Source organism: the organism of the source record quoted next, unplaced genomic scaffold (assembly GCF_019419815.1).
Source record: "Pyrus x bretschneideri cultivar Hongxiangsu unplaced genomic scaffold, Pyrus_bretschneideri_v1 Contig96, whole genome shotgun sequence".
Lineage (NCBI taxonomy): Eukaryota > Viridiplantae > Streptophyta > Magnoliopsida > Rosales > Rosaceae > Pyrus > Pyrus x bretschneideri.
In genome coordinates this window covers 413,117-431,681 of record NW_025999838.1, presented here as the reverse complement: position 1 = coordinate 431,681, position 18,565 = coordinate 413,117, and the positions used below count along the sequence as shown (strand labels likewise).

At 36.6% G+C, this 18,565-nt stretch overlaps 1 protein-coding gene across 1 annotated transcript; it reads right to left on the bottom strand.

Moving 5' to 3' along the window:
- Positions 1-16,668: 16,668 nt before the first annotated feature.
- On the bottom strand, positions 16,669-17,554 carry LOC103936528 (oil body-associated protein 1A-like). The gene has a single exon (XM_009346378.3). The coding sequence runs from the start codon at positions 17,540-17,542 to the stop codon at positions 16,823-16,825; it is 720 nt and encodes a 239-aa protein (XP_009344653.2). The 5' UTR covers positions 17,543-17,554; the 3' UTR covers positions 16,669-16,822.
- Between the last annotated feature and the right edge of the window lie 1,011 nt (positions 17,555-18,565).

Genomic DNA, 18,565 nt, shown 5'->3' with positions numbered 1-18,565 from the left:
TTTGTCAACCAACCATTATGTTCTAAACATAACAACAAACTCTCAAGAGTTGTTCAAGGCAACTCTCATTTCTTCATACAACAATTTGTAAGTGAAGAATCATGGCACATAAAGTGTCCATGCCCTTGTGCTTACTTCAAAAGTTCCTTGTTTATGTAACAAAGAGACAAGCACTAAAGTTTGTGTTGATTAAGGGTTGTTCAAAGCAACTCTTATTTCTTCATACAACAATTTGTATTTGAAGAATTATGACATTAAAAGTGTTGTCCTTCTCATGTTAGACTTATCTAACATATTCTTCCAATGATACATTATCAATAGGAAGATTGTGAGGATGAGACTACTTAGTTACATCTACAAGCCATTAAAGACAATCTATGGGATTGTAGAACTAAGTCCGGAAATTAAAGCGTTCGGTTTTTCTTTGTCAAGTTTTGGATAGCGTTTGCAAATATATTGGTAAACAAATACATAACGAATATAAATTGATTGATTTTAAGCCATTTGATTCGGGTCTTTAAATCAAATAGCACCACCCACTATTTTTGGCAAATTCCATATCCCTCATCGGAATTCGAGAGTTTTGTTGAACTCTTAGCAGGGTATGGGAGACTCACCATTACCAAGCCCACCTCAGAATTATATCATTTTGGTTAGCAAAAATAATGATGAGAGAATAACACTTTAGTCATTTACAACTCTTGTAATTACCCATCTAGTTTGGCCTCTAGAGAATGAATGCCTCAGAATTATATTATGTTGGCACCATTGCACTTAGTTAAGTTATTCCCACCATGCTTAGTTTATGTAGAGGTTCAAGCACAACCTCAGAATTATATCATGTTGGTCATACTCGTTGTCTACACTCACCTCATCATATGCGTATAGACTCCTCCTGAATGTAAGCATGCACTTTGTACTCCCCCATTATAGGGTGAAGCCGGTGTACAAGTCACAAACGATTGGAGCCTACCACGGTGGAAGGCCACGAAGAGATATTCAAAGCATCTCTCGCTTATCAACTTAATATTGATTTGGTTGAGGGTTTTTAGGTCTCATCACATATAAACATACATTTTAATCCAATTAAAACATTTTGGTCCTATTACAACTATTGGTCCATATGATTGATTTAGTAGTATATAATACTCCCACTATGCTTTTAAAACGGGTTTTAAAGCAAGACTATATGGTACTACTAACATAAGATTTGCATTCATTGATGGACTATATAGTTGCCTTAGGGCCTTAGGATGACTATGAACCTTTGATTCGATTCAACACGAGCCTAGTGTTGAATCTCGGTCTAGGGATGGTGATTGATTTTAGTTACGCGTTTAATCACATTAAGGCGTGTTGTCTTATTGGGCGTTGGACCCAACTACTCCAATTTCATGCATATCGAATAAAACAAGAAATGAGTACTTTAAAGTAAATAAGAGCTTATGCTCTTTTACAACAATTGATCAAATCAAATTACTTTAAAGTAAAGAAGAGCTTATGCTCTTTTACAACAATTGATCATATCAAATTACAACCAAAATTTAATCTACACATTCCCATGGTTCAAACAAATTTGAAACGGCCTTTCACATAGCTCAATTATCGTAGGCTAAGGTTCATAATCACCCTTTCTTTAATTAATTAACGCTTTAACTAATTAAACTTGAATGCAACATTTTCATTTGGTTTTTGTTTCCATAGAATTGATTTAAATGGAGCTAAATGAAATGAAAATCCAATTCTCATTTAAAGAGACAAAACAATTTTGTTCTCTACCTAATTTGGGCCAAAATGCTATGACCTCAACTTGTTTGGGCCATAGTGCAATTAACCTCAACTTTTGGGCTATTTTGCAAAAACTTAAACTTTTGGGGTCACTTTGTAAAAACACAAAAGTCCACTACTTCATGTAATTACAACTAGAACCCAAAAATTTCCACAAAAAATAAAACTTCATTAAAGGAGCAAAACAATTTGTCCTTTTAGTGATTTTGGACCTTTACGTAAAAACGTAAACTTTTGGGTCAAAATGCAAATACACAAAAGTATCAAAACTTTATATAATTGCACAAAAGCCCCACAAGGACCCTAATTGAGTAGGGTGGCTGATTTTGAAGCAAAGTAATAAAAAAAATTTCAAAGTTTTTTGTAAGTGGGGTGTGTGTAATGGAATAAATCATTACATACCTACCCACTAAAATTTCTTTAATTTTTCAAAACAAATATCTAATATATTTAAACATTAGAAATATTTCAAAACAAAAACTTTATGAAATAAATCAAATCTTTGAATCAAAACACCAAACCTTTTGTTCTTGGCAAGAACATATCAAGAACAATGAAGAACATTCATGAAAACCCATAAGAGCCCCATGAACATTCTTCACCCAAAAACATACCAAAACCACTCAAACTTAAGGGAAATAACATACAACCATACTAGGGTACATAGGGGTTCCAAAAGTCACTTTAAAACACTTTTAACAAGTCAAACAAGAACCCAAAAATCCACCCTTTGGATTTGGCCGAATTTCCCCAAAAAACATGGCACCAAATTTTAGCTCCAAAATTCATGCTCATATGAACTACATCTACAACATTTGAGATGGCAAATTTTCTAACAAAATTTACATTCAAAGAAGCAAGAATAAAGCTTGTAACAATTACAACATTCAAATCACAAACTATGAACTACAAAACCCAAAAGGATTCACCAACTACTAGACTTAGGCTCTGATACCACTTGAAGGAATATTTGTGAAAAACATGTTCATTTAAGCAACATCAATAGCATGCAATTAACAATTAAAGGCGGAATCATGCTTGTATGCACTTAAAAACAAAACATTTACCCATGAAATTCAAAGCCTAGTAGATAGGTGAACCAAGACTCAACTCAAAACAAAGTGAGTTGAGAAATCAATACCTTTGTAGATTCCTCTTTGCATAAGCAAAGGCTAATCACCCAAAGAGAGGGCCTTCATTCCTTGCATCTTAGATCCATGGATTTGGATGGATGAAAAGGTTTCTCCAAGGTTCCCAAAATTGAGAACCTCTAATGATTCATCACCAAGGCATAATGAAGAAGAAATGAGTGACCTTGGAGGAGTTTGATTGCTAGATGATCCCTCCAAGGTGGCCTAAATTTTAGAGAGAAAGGAGAGCTTGTGTTCTCATCCTTTCCCCAAAAATTACCATATGTAAATTTTAGGCTATAAAGTCCTTTATATAGTCCCTTCAAATAAGTGACCTAATGGACCAAAAGCCCTATTCTTCTAACATGGCAAGCCTATAGGGTTTATTGGGCTTTCAAGCCCTTTGTTTATTCAAGTTGTCATACAACTTGAGTTAATGGGCTTGACATTCAAATCCCATTGGGCCTTGCGGCCCAAAACTAACCCGAGGTCTTTAACGAACTTATTCGTTTGATTAATTAACATATTAATTAATCCTAGCCTTAGATAAATAATTAAACCATTTAATTATTCTTACTCATCTCCGTTGTTTCTTCAAACTCTACCTTACTCGGTGAACGATCCATTAGGTTCCTTTTAGCGAGGCAGTGGGCGATTAAAACTCTTTCTAATCGATTGTGAATTGAAACTTACTTTCAATTCTCCCGTTAGTGATAATACACTTTTAGGGCTTCCCCAAACCATGGTTGACGCCTAGCAGCATGTCATGGTTACCCAAGCTAATCAGAAGAGGTGGAGAACCTATTCAGTTTTAGGATTACAAATGCAATACGGTCTTTCTCTAATACAATACTCTTGACCACATTGTTTGGTTTGATAGTTTATTCATGTCTACTATCCAATGTGAGTCTTGTGCTTATATGATTACCTTGAACGTGATTTGGAACACATTCCTAAATCTCATTCATACTTTGGCCAAAGATTCTTAATCATATCATAGAGTATTCTCCCTCAAACAGTTTGAAGGTTAGAGATCCCTTGTTGCGCATTCACTTGCCTCCATGGCTAAGTGGCTTAACCCCAACGATGCCATGGACACCCTCCTGATGGAGTGACTTTGACATAATCAAAGATTAAGGACCTAACCACAAGACAACTGTGATGCTTCAGGTCAAAAGACTAATTTGCATTATCCCAACCATGAGTTCTCATGTGACATGAATATGAGAACTCTTCGTTGATCGTGTTCAGTGAACTCATTCTCTATTGAGCACCTACGTACTTGTCTTGATGTCACACACACCAATGACTCGAGACTAGTCACTCTCCCTGAGAGAAGACATAGCACGTACTGATCTTAACGGACTGTCAATGCCCAATTGACAATCCTATGATCAGGAACGTTTAGGATGTGTCAACGAAAGAATGGTCTCATGAATCTAACTTCTTTAGATCGTATTCTTCCAATCACATATTCCTTGGACTTATCGTTTAAGCATATAACATTTATATGAGACGGCTCAAACAATAATGTTTGCCCTTAATATTAAACTAGATTAGTTTAACATGTGAAATGTCCATAAAGTATCATCATATGATTGGTTTTAGGGCACATTTCCAACATGGGACTGCGAGGATTAGGGGGAAGATGTGAGGGATGACATTGAACTTGTTAGCGGTGGCTCACGTAAGGTCGAACTCGTCGGAGTGGATGGGTACAATTGTCATTTAATCCTTTGTTCCATTCCGGCATAAGTTTACACCAAACTTAGCATGGAACCTTCATTCTGTTCTGTCCCATTCCGTCTTGTCTATGTACCAAACGGTACCTTAGGTAGTGTTTGGTACGTAGGATGGGATGAAACGCATTGGAACGAAATATGCTCGTCCCACGTTTGGTGCACCTAATTGCCTAGGACGTGTTGTCCCGTGCAACAAATTTAAGTCAAATTTTTATTCCCTCCTCACCCTCTGGAACACGTTCCAGCCCACGAAACACAAAATTATAATTTTTTTAACAACAATACCCCTTGTCTTTTTCATTAATTCCACTGTCTACCCTCTCTCTATCATGGCCTCCCTCTATTTTCCTCCTCCTCCACCACAAATCCAACAACCCAACCATGGCTTCTCGACCATCTTCCCCCGCAGGACAACTCCATCCTCCATCTCCAGTCAGCCTCAATGCTAACCCAATCCCAGCAAACCCACTTGAACCCAACCCTGAATTCCTCCTACCGCCTTCCTTCTCCATGCTAGTCCCACGACAAGACCGTCGCCCTCTTCCGCGCCAACCCCATTGGCTGGACGTGGCCGACGTCATCGCTGGTCGATGCCCCTTGCTTCTCCAACACCACAAGACTAAAGCTTCTACTCTCTCTATTTCTCACATGGCTTCCCTCTCTTATACTTTTTCTCTCCTGTAGCCTTCATCACTCCGAAATCCTCCATCGCCTCCCTTCCACTCCTTAACCTCTAAATCTTCTGCCTCCTCGACTTCCTCTTCACCGCTCAAGATGATTTGACGTCGTTGCTATTGTGGGCGGTGACGCTGCTTGACTTGCACCCCGAGGTCCTAGGGAAGGTTCAGTGGTGGTCAAGGTGATGAGGTACATAGCTCCGGTGGTCTTGCACGAGGGTCCCACACGTTGGCTAACATTCCTTCCCATAGCCATGACAGCTATAGAAAATCCAATTTATTGCAGAAAAGGTTAGTCATGTTTTACTTTATTGAGGAATTTGCACAAACCTTAAAGGGTGTTTGCAACTACCATTTAAATGATTTTTTTTATAGCAAATTCCCACCCTGACCATAGTCTATAGCCGTGGTCGTCCTGTTACCTTCGTCTTCATGAACTTTTTCCTAGAGAGGTCGTTTGGGCATCACCTAATGGAATTCGGAAGCATGTGCTGACAAAGATTTTGACTTTTCAATTAATAGGCTAACATGAAACTCGAAAGCATTTGCACATGACCTTCTACCGCAATGGTAGAAAGAAATGTTGTCCTTGTAATATGGCGTGAGTTTGAATCTCGTCTGCTCCCTAATCTTAACATATAATCTAACAATTCTATTGTTTAACACAAAAAAAAAAAAACAAAAAACAAAAAACAAAACTCGAAAGCATGTTGCGTCACCTAATATTCTTTATCTATTAATGTGTTATGTGCTATGTATTGTAAGTCTCCTAATATGTGTTATGTCCGCATTTTGTAAGCTAATTTTATGATAAAACTTCGACTACTTCATAAAATTATTACCAACCTAAAATAAAACCAACAAAATGTGTATAAAAGTTTAAGCCAATCTCCTCCTTGCAATCCGTCCCTTGCATGGCTGTCTTTTCCTTGCATCCCCCGTCTCTTTCAAGGCTATCTTTGCCTACAACAAAGTCCACAAAGAGATGCCCTTTTGGACAAACTAATTTTGAGCTTGTTTGGATGTGCTTTTAAAATGACTGAAAGCGCTTTCCAGATCGGAGTCATCGATGACTTTAGACATGTCAATGTCATACACATAGTTGAGAGCAAGAAGATGGTTGCTGATCGGAGTCATCGATGACCTTAGCAGAACAATTATGAGAGCAAGAAGATGTTTGCCAACGAGAGGGTGGTGGTGGTTTTGGCTAGTAGCACGCTGTTCAAAGTTTAATTTTTAGAAATTTTATTTTTTTTATATTTTTTATATTTTTTTATTTTTATTTTTATTTTTAAATAATTTTGTTTGTTCCATGTGTCAATTTGATGAAAGGATCTCCGTGTTTAATAAAGATGGAGTTTCGGTACTGGTTTTGTATTGAGGTGTTTTAAAAAAAAAAAAAAAAACTGAGTTCAAAAAAGTGTTTGGTAAACACTTAAAAACAGCTTATTTTCACAATTTTGAGTGAAAAAAAGCTGAAAATGTGAAGCAGCAAAAATGAGGTTATTCTCATAGCACTGTAGAATCAGTTTTTTTTTCAAAGTACAGCAATACCAAACCAACCCTCAATTTGACTAGAAGTGGGCCTGCGTCCGCTACCTCATAATGCAAACAAAAAAAATTGACAAAAAAGTTAACAAAGATTTGACATTGCAACTAATTCGTAAGTTGATGTATGACATTATAATGTTTAGAAGATAAGGTATCAGATTGTTCTGCGACTCAAAATTGAAGTAATAAAATATAATTTACTCTTATTTAGATTGTTTTGCAATCCAAAATTAAAGTAGCAAAATATAATTTACCCTTATTCCTTCTCTGTGTAAAAGAACTTTCTAAGATATTAAAATTTGTTTTCGAGAAAGTATATGTGATTGATTGCAGCCAAATAAAAATATTAAAAACCAAATTGTGATAGCATGTCAATCAACCTGTTACAATCATCTCTATAAAAACCAAATTTTTTAGAAAAATTTAACGAAAAGCTCATGGTACTATTCACTTTATCCTTTATTTTGTCATTATCGTTAAAACTCAAATTTTTCAAGCCAGTTTTATTAGTTTTCCTAATTTTTTTATCCCAAGATTGAATATCTTTTTTTTGGCTTATATTTTATTGGCCCTCAAAAGTTTTTGGATTTTTTCACGTTGGCCCTGTGCATGTTTTTTTTTCTTTTTTTATTTTTTAAGTGTATTTCAACTCAAGTTGGTCGCTAAACGTTAAAAATGTGTTGAATAAAGACAATAGTATAAGTATTTACATGGTCCACATTTTGGTTGGGTTAGTCTACAATTATCCCTTTGAATCCATTGCGAAAGGAGGATCTTTAGAATTCATGTTTATTAATGTAATAATTTAAATGGGTTAGCTAAAAACAAGATTGAGCTTGAAATGTGCTCGCCTGTGACTAGCATGAGTCAGCCAACTTGCCAATCCTTACGTACTGCTAAAGATGAATTATTAAAGTTAAATTTGTGTTGCACTCAACATTATTATTTATATTCTACTTTTATGTTTTGATGTTGTACTTGTCTGATCAGTAAGTTGTTGATTAGAAACGTGCAAGCGTAAGAAGTTAGGGTGCACGAAAAATGGAGATATAGCTAGCATAATGAATAAATAAAAACAAATGCTTCGTTCACCGGATTGACTGGTACGAGTTGATGATGTGCTACTTAGAATTTATGATGGAGGACCAAAGTCTGCTTGCCAAAAACAAGTATATTTGTTTATTAGAATAAATATACATGCAATAGATGAGAAAGTAATTGCAAACAAAATATTAAGAAATGGATTAGTGAAACTTCGAACATAAACTTATCTTTATATATAAAGTGAATAACTTCTTTTGGGGTCACAAGTTTCACCAAAAATTTTTAGACAAAAATGCCCACCAAACAAAAAATTTCAAAAGCAGTCCAAAATAATGCAAGGATATTTTTGTCATTTTAACATCGTTTTTTAATAATTAATTCTTTTTGTCCAGTTTTTTTTTAATTAGCACCTCACAATAGGCTAGCAATAATGTTATTCAATCAGTTGTTCATTAAATATTATTTCTTTATTTTTAAACACGTTCAAAACATCTAAAGAAGCGTGTAATGCCGGTTATAAAAATGTTATTTTGCAGACGCATAATAATGTGATTAAATTAGTTGTCAAATGATTATTTTTTATTTTAACAAACAATATTATCTACACTAAGGGGGAGGGAGATGTGCTTAGCCTCACAATGGGCTAGCAATAATGTGATTCAATTAGTTGTTTATTAAATATTATTTTCTCCATTCTTAATGTAAATTCAATAGAATGTGGATGGAAATTGAAAAATGATTTTATTATATGAATTCAGTTGCTTTGATTGGTTTGTGAGGGGTTTTTTCTAGCATGATCTAAGATTATTCATTTACTTCAAATATTTTACTTTTCTTTTGTCAATTCACTCATATACATTTAAAACGTGTAAGTCGCGCGTAGCACGCCGTGATTCAAAAAATATATTTTGCACGTGCATAATGTAAATTCAATAGAATGTAGATGGAAATTGAAAAACGATTTTATTATATGAATTCAGTTGCTTTGATTGGTTTGTGAGGGGCTTTTTTCTAGCATGATCTAAGATTATTCATTTACTTCAAATATTTCACTTTTCTTTTGTCAATTCACTTATATACATTTAAAACGTATAAGTCACGCGTAGCACGCCGTGATTCAAAAAATACATTTTGCATGCACATGAGCGCGTGCATGAAGGCTAATATAGATAATTTACACAAGACAAAGCTTAACAACCAAAATATAAAATTATCATTTGATTTTTTTAAATTTGATAATTGAATTTCTTATTTAATAATTAAAAAAATTCTAACCATCAACCGAATGTATCAGATGGTCCATAAAATTTGATTTAGGTAGAAGATGACTCTAGCGTTACCCCTAAACTAAAACTAAACAAATGGCCACTTAGATTACATTTTAGTAGTATTCCTCTTTACTTATAAATGAGAGGTCTTAGATTTTCTATTCACCCAAAAGTCAAATTTAAATTACATTATTACTAACCCATTGTGAAGCCTAGCCAAATCTCGACCATTTTAATCTACATAATATCGTTTGTTCAAAAAAAAAAAAAAAAAACATGAAAAAATTAGACATTCTCTTTCCCTCATCCGAGGCCAACCTTCCCTTCCTTCGCTTTTGTCCGTGTTACCGAACAAGTCGCCACTACGAAAAGACGACAAAAGCAATGAAACGGCAGTAAAAAGGAAGCACCGAACTCGAAATATTTTGCTCATTTCTCCGTACATAGTATGCATCCTCTTCTTCTATCTCTGAACCAGTAACCCACATATATAATTCAAAAGTCAGTTCCAACATAGAAATGGAGCTGAAACCAGGCCTATCAGCTCTCGTCACTGGTGGAGCCTCTAGAATCGGTAAAACCATCTCAATTTTTCATTCATATATATGTGTGTGTGTGCATGGAACTGACACACCCCGACCGAGATCAGGGCATGCTGACCGTCACGTGGAAGTGACATAACCATATGCACAGTGCGGAAGCTAAAAAAATAATAATAAAAGTACGAATAAATACAAACCTAGCTATACACAAAGTAATAACATACATGTGCAAGCGTAAGTGTGAAAACAATGTTCAGAGCACGGAAGACCTAGTGCAGTCCAGGAGAAACAACACTAAATAAACACACCCAAAGGTGGTCCTACACTGGTGATAATCTGTCAGATATGCCGACAAATCCTCTAGGGAGCCACCAAAAGTGCTAGCCAAACTAGAACCTGGAGGGGCGCAAAACAGAAAACGTGAGTGGGCAAAAACAAAGCTTTTCAAAAATCATTTCATAACAAAGTTCTAACCCCTCGCCGTAAAACCTGTATACTTCCCAGAAAATAGAATATATATGTATAAATAAGTCATACTCAGAAATATGCCATGTCTAATGCCTCTAAATAAGATGCAAGTACTCAGGTAATGCCAGTCAATGCCATGTAATCTGTCAGCCAAAGTCACCTAACGTGGCCTGTACGGCTGGATCTAGAGCTCAAATCTCCAACTCACTAACTGTACCTGCACACGAGTCGGAACGACCTAAAGTTGTCTGTACAATAGGACTGGGTGTAAATAAGTACGCTCAAGTGCTATGATCACGTGAAGACTGGACGAATAATCGCGGGTCACCTACGAGTCGGAACCACCTAAAGTGGTCTATAGGACAGGATTGTGCACCTAACTTGGATCCAAGATGAGCGTGTGGTGCGGGAGGTGAACATCATGTGAAGGACTGTGCCCAACTCTGGGCGGGAGCACTAACACCGGGGGTGCAGGTTATGAGCTCTCTATACATCTCAAATCATTACTAAACATAAACCATAACTTACCTGGCACTTACCTGTGCGTCTGCAGCACCAAACATATATATATATATATATATATATATATATATATGTATGCAACTAATAATGCATAATTAAATGGGCAAACATAATGCATGGCATATAAAGGTATAAACGTTTCATTTCACTTCCTAGGAAAAACACAAGTATATAGGTATATACGGAAAACCAAAAGCCCACTCATTGGTATGTAGAAGGGTCATAACCTCCTTGCCTCGAGTGACTGCGCTCGTCCTCGGGATAGGTCTCACCTATATGCGAAACAACTATAAAAACGTTAATTTTAAAGCACATAACCAACATTACAAAATAACTTCTCATACAATGCTCAAATAGGGTGTATGAATACACCAACGTGATATAATCAACCTCATGAACATCCCCATATTTTAAAAATAATTTTCTGACACCACACGCACCCCCATGCGCCGGCCAAGGCACAGCCACACGCGCCGCCCACGTGTAGGCACGGCCACACGCTCTGTCCACGTGCAGGCACGTGCCTGGCACACTAACGGCGTCAGTAAACGCCGTCAGGAATATTCCATTAAGTCTAACTGATTCCATTAACACCGTTAGGAATATTCCGTCCAAACTGACGGAATATTCCGTCATCTTCTCCGGCCAAACTTCAGCGTCGTCGCCGTTGCCGAAAAACTGGGAAAACTTCCAAACTTCATATCTCACTTGTTTTTCATCCAAATTTCAAAAAATTGGTACCAAAATGAAGCTTACAACAAGAGGAACAAAGATTGAAAATCTCTATAAAGGTTGTGTTTGGTTGTAGAGATTTGATTTTGAAATCTGCAAATCCATAACTCTTTGGTCAAATACTTGCTAAGTTGCTATGGAATTGGACATTTCGGCCTCGTAGTGAAGGTAGAGGTGAATGACTTTTCACTTTGAGGGGATTAGACGTGAAGGGAAGTTGTGTTTTCCATACCTCCCATTTGGGGGTGGGTAAGTTTTCTTGACGAGTAATCCATCTCCTACCTTCAAGTTGGACATAGTTTTTTCATTTCTTGTTTCTGAGTTCTGGCTTACCTTGAATTTAGAGGGTTATCGATTCCAATCCAATCTTAAACACCAAATGAGGCCTTCAATTCCAGTCGAATTCTTAACGCAACCGCTTACCAAAGTGCATACACAATTTACTTTCATTGTAGACTTGCAGGTTCTTTAGCAGTATGATTGGTCCCGTGCTGCTAGCTGTTTTTATTAGTGATTTTGTGGGCTCTTTCTGTGTAGGAAAAGCTCTTAGCTTAGCTCTGGCAACGAAGGGAATATTTGTGACAGTTGTTGGTTTCTCAGAAGAAAAGGGAAAGGAAGTTTCCTCCCTTGTTCAGAAGGAGAATGCCAAGTTCCATTCCAATTTAGGTTTCCCGTCTGCTGTGTTTGTAGAATGCGACGTTTCAAACACAGGTTAGTGAACAGTTTGTACAACCATCCTGTGAATGAATGGAATAACTGTTTTTTCTATTGTTGCTGAAGGTTTATATTGTATGATAAAGATTTGTGAACTTAGACTTGTGATGTCGTCTTTCTGCCCTGAACTGTGTTTATTTGTAAGTTTTAGCATGCTTACTATGTAACGCGAAACAAATATTAACAGCAAGGCCGAAAAATATCAAACACGTTTCATGAGAATCTATTGAGCCATGATTAAAGAATTATGATATATAAAAAGATGATTAAAGAAAACCCATTTTGTTTTTAATCATGTTTCCGTGATTACCAATTTGCGCATGTATCTGCATTTCACACTCACGAACTTGTAACTTTAAGAGGTTCTCTTCTCATTCATCCTTTATGGCTTTTATATCAATTTGGAATTAGATGGTACCTTTGAGATAGTTAACATAGGAATACCTTTTGTTAATTCATGAAGGTCCTACTGCTATGTTATACAATTTCAGTAGTCCATCGTACCACCGGTGGTATGTATTATTATAATTTTTTATTTTTATTTTTTGAAAAAAAACTCCACTTGTTAGACTGGAAATTAACCACACACCCCTGGTTAATTTATATCCTTTGGTCCTTTTCAATTTATTTGATCTGACAGCAAAAAATTGAAAGGCGTGTGTGGAAGGAAAAAGCGGTGTGTGGATATCACCACCTATAAATATATGATTCATTGTGTTATGTGGGACTGCCAGTCCCACATCGCCCATACACCCTTTACAACAACTCTTTATAAGTGAGTTCACTCACTTATAGTTTGAATTGAATTGGGCCAAAGCCATGAACCTTGGGCCTTAGATTTGGAGGGTTTGGGTATATATATTAAATGTCAAAGCCATGAACCTTGGGCTCGGATGGACGAAAAACCCAAGTATCATTTTTACATTTTTGATTTTTTTCATTCAGTTTTTTTTTTCCTCTGAAATGATAAAACCAATCACATGAACTGTTGTAACCGTTCTTAAAGATAAAAATGAACGGTTTCAACTGCTCATTTTATGCCATTATATATGGTTGTCGGATCAGAAACAAAGAGATCAATCTTCCATCAAATCCCTCACAATTCACAGAGAAACACCACAACCAATTCGCCAAGAATCCGAGTTCGAGTGCAAGAACTTGGATTAGATAGTTGTATCCTGCAAGATAGACGTCCATCGAACTGCTGCACTGGTGTAGGGACGAATTTCTGTCTTAGGAGATTGCTTCTGCAAGCCTCTATCTTCAAAGAACAAGTCAGTGATTTGTGATTTTATATATAATTACACTAAGTGTTTATGTTTTAATATATTGTATTTGTTGTTGAGTTTTTCCATTCAAAATAAAACTGTGCAAATTGTTGTATAATATATACTTAACATTTGATTGGTTCTAACACACCTGCCATAGGAGATATCACACAATCAATACACAAGTCACTACGAACAACGGATAGAGACGATTCGTAAAACGAATGAATAAAATTATGTGGATGCAGGTATAGAGAGAGAATAATGTCACTATTTCGAACTCGTTGACAGACATTGTTCCGACCAACTGCTAGACTTACATTTGCAAGTCAGATTAAAAGGTTGAGATTCAACAAAGGCATCCTGTGTCTTGTTTGATGTTTCAGGCAAGGTCAGAGTCAGGATTTTTTTTTTTGGGGTATGCTATCCACACGTCCATTTTTACTTTTTACGTGTGTTATCCACACACTCATTTTTATTTTTCACACAACTCTTGTTAATTTATATTCGTTGATCTTCTTCAATTCATCTGATTTAACAGCCGAAAACTAAAAGGGTGTGCGAGAAGTAAAAAGAGGTGTATGGATATCACACCCATTTTTTTTTAGACGGGCTAGCTGAAATTAGTACCATAAAAGAACAACACAAAATGTAAACTATTCTCAAATTCATAACCCTAACCGATAAATTCAAGGACCATATAAATAGTCAACCTACTAATTAAATCAAGACTAAGTAAATAAAGAGATTAAGAGCGTACCAAAGGTGACGTTCATTAGAAAATCGTAAAGGAAAGTAAGAAAATGTGGAGATAGGGATTTAATTGTGGATTTAAAAAAAACATTCTTTTTCTTTTCTTAAGCAAGAAGCACAAAGGCTAAATTGCATAGGATAAATGATATTTTTCTTTAACGAATAGGATAAAGGGGATGAGAGATGGAACTAATTTATAATTTTTAGCATAAAACGTATTATTTACTACCTATCCTCTACTCTCTCTCTCTCTCTCTCTCTATATATATATATATATATATATTAAATAATGACCTCCATTGAATAGTGATATTCACACAAAAGTATAGTGTTAGTCGCACACTCATTTTTACCTTTAACACACCCTTATTAATTTTTTCTATTGATCATCTTCAATTCATTTGATCCTCGAAAATTGAGAGGAATGTATGAGAAATAAAAATGAGTGGATGGATAACACTACCTTTACAGAAGACCTTCCTGGGCTACAGCGCACATTTGCCTTGTGAGTAGCTCTGCCATTTGTTTAGGGCCCCTTGGGTTTACACCTCAATCGGAATTTGACTAGAAAAGTCTTTCCTTATTCTCAGTAATGTTAGGCAAGACAAATTTTTAAACTAAATTTGCAAATCAAATAATGTGTCACCAATAAGAAATGAACACATCAATCAACACTGAAGTAATCATCCAAACATCAACAATTATATTATTTATTTTACAAAATTTGATTTAAAAATTTGGTCTATTTAGTAATTTTATTCCTTCTTGAAAAATAACTTGTGACATTTGAAAAATAAGCGAGTCAAAACACAAAGATTATTATATAACTTACGCACCCCCCGATTGATTATTTATTTTTAATGATCAAGGTCAATACCACATAAAGCAAGGCATCGATAGACATCAAAAACGCTTAGGGGACTCTTTCGAAGTGAGATTCTTTATGAAGTCTCAGTCACTTTATTTTTTTGCATAATATTATATGATGTTGTATGAAAATTATGTTAAAAATATAGGTGACAAGGAGTAAATGAAAATCTCACGTTTTGAGAGATTCTCCTAGATTTCTCAGATAGACTTTGGCATTGGCAACGGGAGCTGGCTTCTCTACCCTCCCATTTCTCATACACTCTCATACTCTCTTGTTTATGAGGTCATGATTAAGCCACATCAACATTTTATATTACTATTGTTTTTTGTCTTATTATCTATATATATATATATATATATATATATATATATAAAAGCAATATAAAATGTTGACGTGGCTTAACTGTGACTGCACAAAATAAGAGAGGATGAGAGTGTATGGGAAGTGGGAGGACAGAGAAGCCAGATCCTTGGCAGCGCGACTTCATATTTATTTGTTTTTGGTAGCTTTTGTCCTGATTATTATTTTTTAATAAAAAACCCCACAACCACAAGAAATTTTCACTGTGAGTGTGCCGTCGGATTTGGAAGGTGTTCAGTAATCGGATGCTATCGAAGAAAATGAATTAAATAGGCATAATTTCTCTCAAAGCAGCTCCCCTGTTCATAGAAGGTCCGGAGACATGAGAAGGTGGTTTACTTACTTGCTGCTTTTAAGAGTCTAGCTGCTGTTCCAAAGCTTTCATGCGGGAGAACGAGATGCGAACAAGGGGCTTTAGCTTTACTACTTCAGTAGCATATTTCTATGCGGACCTTACAAAAAAGGGGTTAGGTTATTTCGGTAAATACATTCAACCGAAAGACTGTCTGTCTACTCTAAACTTCAAGATCATGAGAGGGAGTTCCGTTCTCATTCATTCGACTAGACTGAGCGAGAGATTGAGTGTGAACAGCTTCCTATCAGACTACTAGTTCAGTCAATAATCCTCGTTATATGTCACTATACAAATAAGGAATATGTATCAAAAAATTAGTAACTTAAAAAATAAATTCCCAACCACACATATAAATACACGTGATAGTACTTATGCTTCAGCCACAATAAAAAAAATTTCTCCAATATCACATTAGGGGACAAGAATCCTCAATCAATTGCGTTGTGTCCGTTTTTCATAGGTTAGAAATCATTTAAAATTTTTAATTTAAAAATGAATATAAATACTATCTAACAAAAATTGATCGCACAATATAGGATGAACAAACAAAAACTGATCACACGATATATAATGAACGAATATAATTGATTAATTTCTGAATCCCCACAAAAAGGATCCGAAAACAATCCTTGTCCCACATAAGGCTTAGATTACGGCAGTGCAACTTTTATTTATTTGTTTTTGGCAGCTTTTCTCTTTAGCAAGAAATTTATAGTTATGATAGGAACACGAATGGTACTTCACTTGTTTTTATGCAGGTGGTGAAAAATTTTAATTTTTAAGTTATTAACCTTTTTACACATATAAAATACTATTTATATAAAAACACGTGATGTACCACATCGTGTGACAATCACATTGAAAAATTTCTTGCAGCCCAACTCCATCCGTGTAGAGAAAATGTCTTGTTTTTGGCATGAACAAAAACTGCCGCAGGTTTCAGAAACAACACTTGACAAAACAGCCGCCTAATCATTATCATTATCTTATTTCATTTATAAACAGACGCCTAATCATTATTATTAATTAATTTATACTCAAACAGACGCCCTGAGAAAAAGAGCAGCAGAATCAGCCGGAAGCCCAACGCAGTTCGTCTCCCTCAGTTCCGTCGTCAATCCTTTCCCTCCGCCGTTCGCCAGCGGATGCACCCCATGCTCGGGCCCACTCATATACGCCCGGTTCACCTTCTCCTCATCAAAACTCACCCCGTACCTCTTCTCGACGTCCCTCTTCAATCCCTCGTCCAGCTGACCGTCCCTGGTTAACGCCATCATAACCTTCGGAATCCCAAGGGGCAGATAATCCCCCTTGTCCACCTCCCAAAAATGCCACACCTTCCCATAGGTCTTGCACACCTTCTCGAGATCCCGCCTCTCGATCACGCCCGGCACTCCAGGCATGAACAGGACGCCGCTCTTGACCTCGTGCGAGTGCGAGTGCCATAGCGGCTTCTCCTCGTCCGGGAGTGTCATGAAGAGTTTCTCTGAGATGACGTACTCGAGGCCGATCAGCTTGGCGTTGGCCTCGGGGCCATTGTAAATGAGGCACTGCCTCATCTCCTCGTTCTGGTGGGCGCAATAGTGGTGCGCCTCCACTTGGCGGGTCATGTCGTGGGAGTAGAAGTGGAAGGCGCATAGGTGTTGGTGGATTCTGTTGACGGGGCCGAAGGCTTGGATGGCGGAAGTGGCGGTTTCAAGAAGGGCTGTCCCCGTCTTGGTTGGCTCGCCAGGGACTTGTGTGTGAGTCGTCGACATTATGATTGTGGTGGTGGGTTATTTTTGGAGGCCGTCGGTAAAGGGTATTTAAAGAAAAGGGATGAGGTTGTTGCAAATTACATGCATGCAGTGGGTATGCGTGGTGGGAAGATAAGGTGTCCATGTGTTGTTTAGTTGTAACGTGGCTATATAACGATGCTTATTTTGAGGAACTATTAGAACGTGCGCACATACATATATATAGAAGAACGTTTTGGGATGTGATGCAACTCAGCAATTAGTCTTTGTAAAACATGTATACTATCCTCAGGAGAACAATTTGTACGGGTCCATCGGCTGGTGTCATCTTGCGCCAAAGGATATGGAGAAAAAAATTTGCACGTTTCTTTATATTATTAGTATAGAATGTCATGTGATAGTATATAGTGTCATACAAATTTTTTTGGGAAATACTTTAAAATGGGACAATTTTTTAATTTTGAAACAAAAATAAGACAAATCAGGCCATGCACACCATGCACAAAACTAAAAATACTAAAAATACCCAAATATCAATGGGTTATTTCCTCCAATTTTCTGATTTCTCTCTCTACTCTCTCTCCCTTCCTCTCTCTTCTCTCACTTTCTCCCTCATGCACTCTCTCCCCTTCTCACTGTGCACACACAGTGCACTGTCATTACTGTTGGAAATGTGCCCTAAAACCAATCATATGATAATACTTTACGGACATTTCAAACTAATGTAGTTTAAATGTAAAGGGCAAACATTATTGTTTGAGCCGTCTCATATAAATGTTATATGCTTAAACGATAAGTCCAAGGAATATGTGATTGGAAGAATGCGATCTAAAGAAGTTAGATTCATGAGACCATTCTTTCGTTGACACATCCTAAATGTTCCTGATCATAGGATTGTCAATTGGGCATTGACAGTCCGTTAAGATCAGTACGTGCTATGTCTTCTCTCAGGGAGAGTGACTAGTCTCGAGTCATTGGTGTGTGTGACATCAAGACAAGTACGTAGGTGCTCAATAGAGAATGAGTTCACTGAACACGATCAAC

What these genes read in the sequence shown, in the direction of transcription:
- LOC103936528 (XM_009346378.3), bottom strand. Translation starts at nt 17,542, where the DNA reads ATGTCGACGACTCACACACAAGTCCCTGGCGAGCCAACCAAGACGGGG.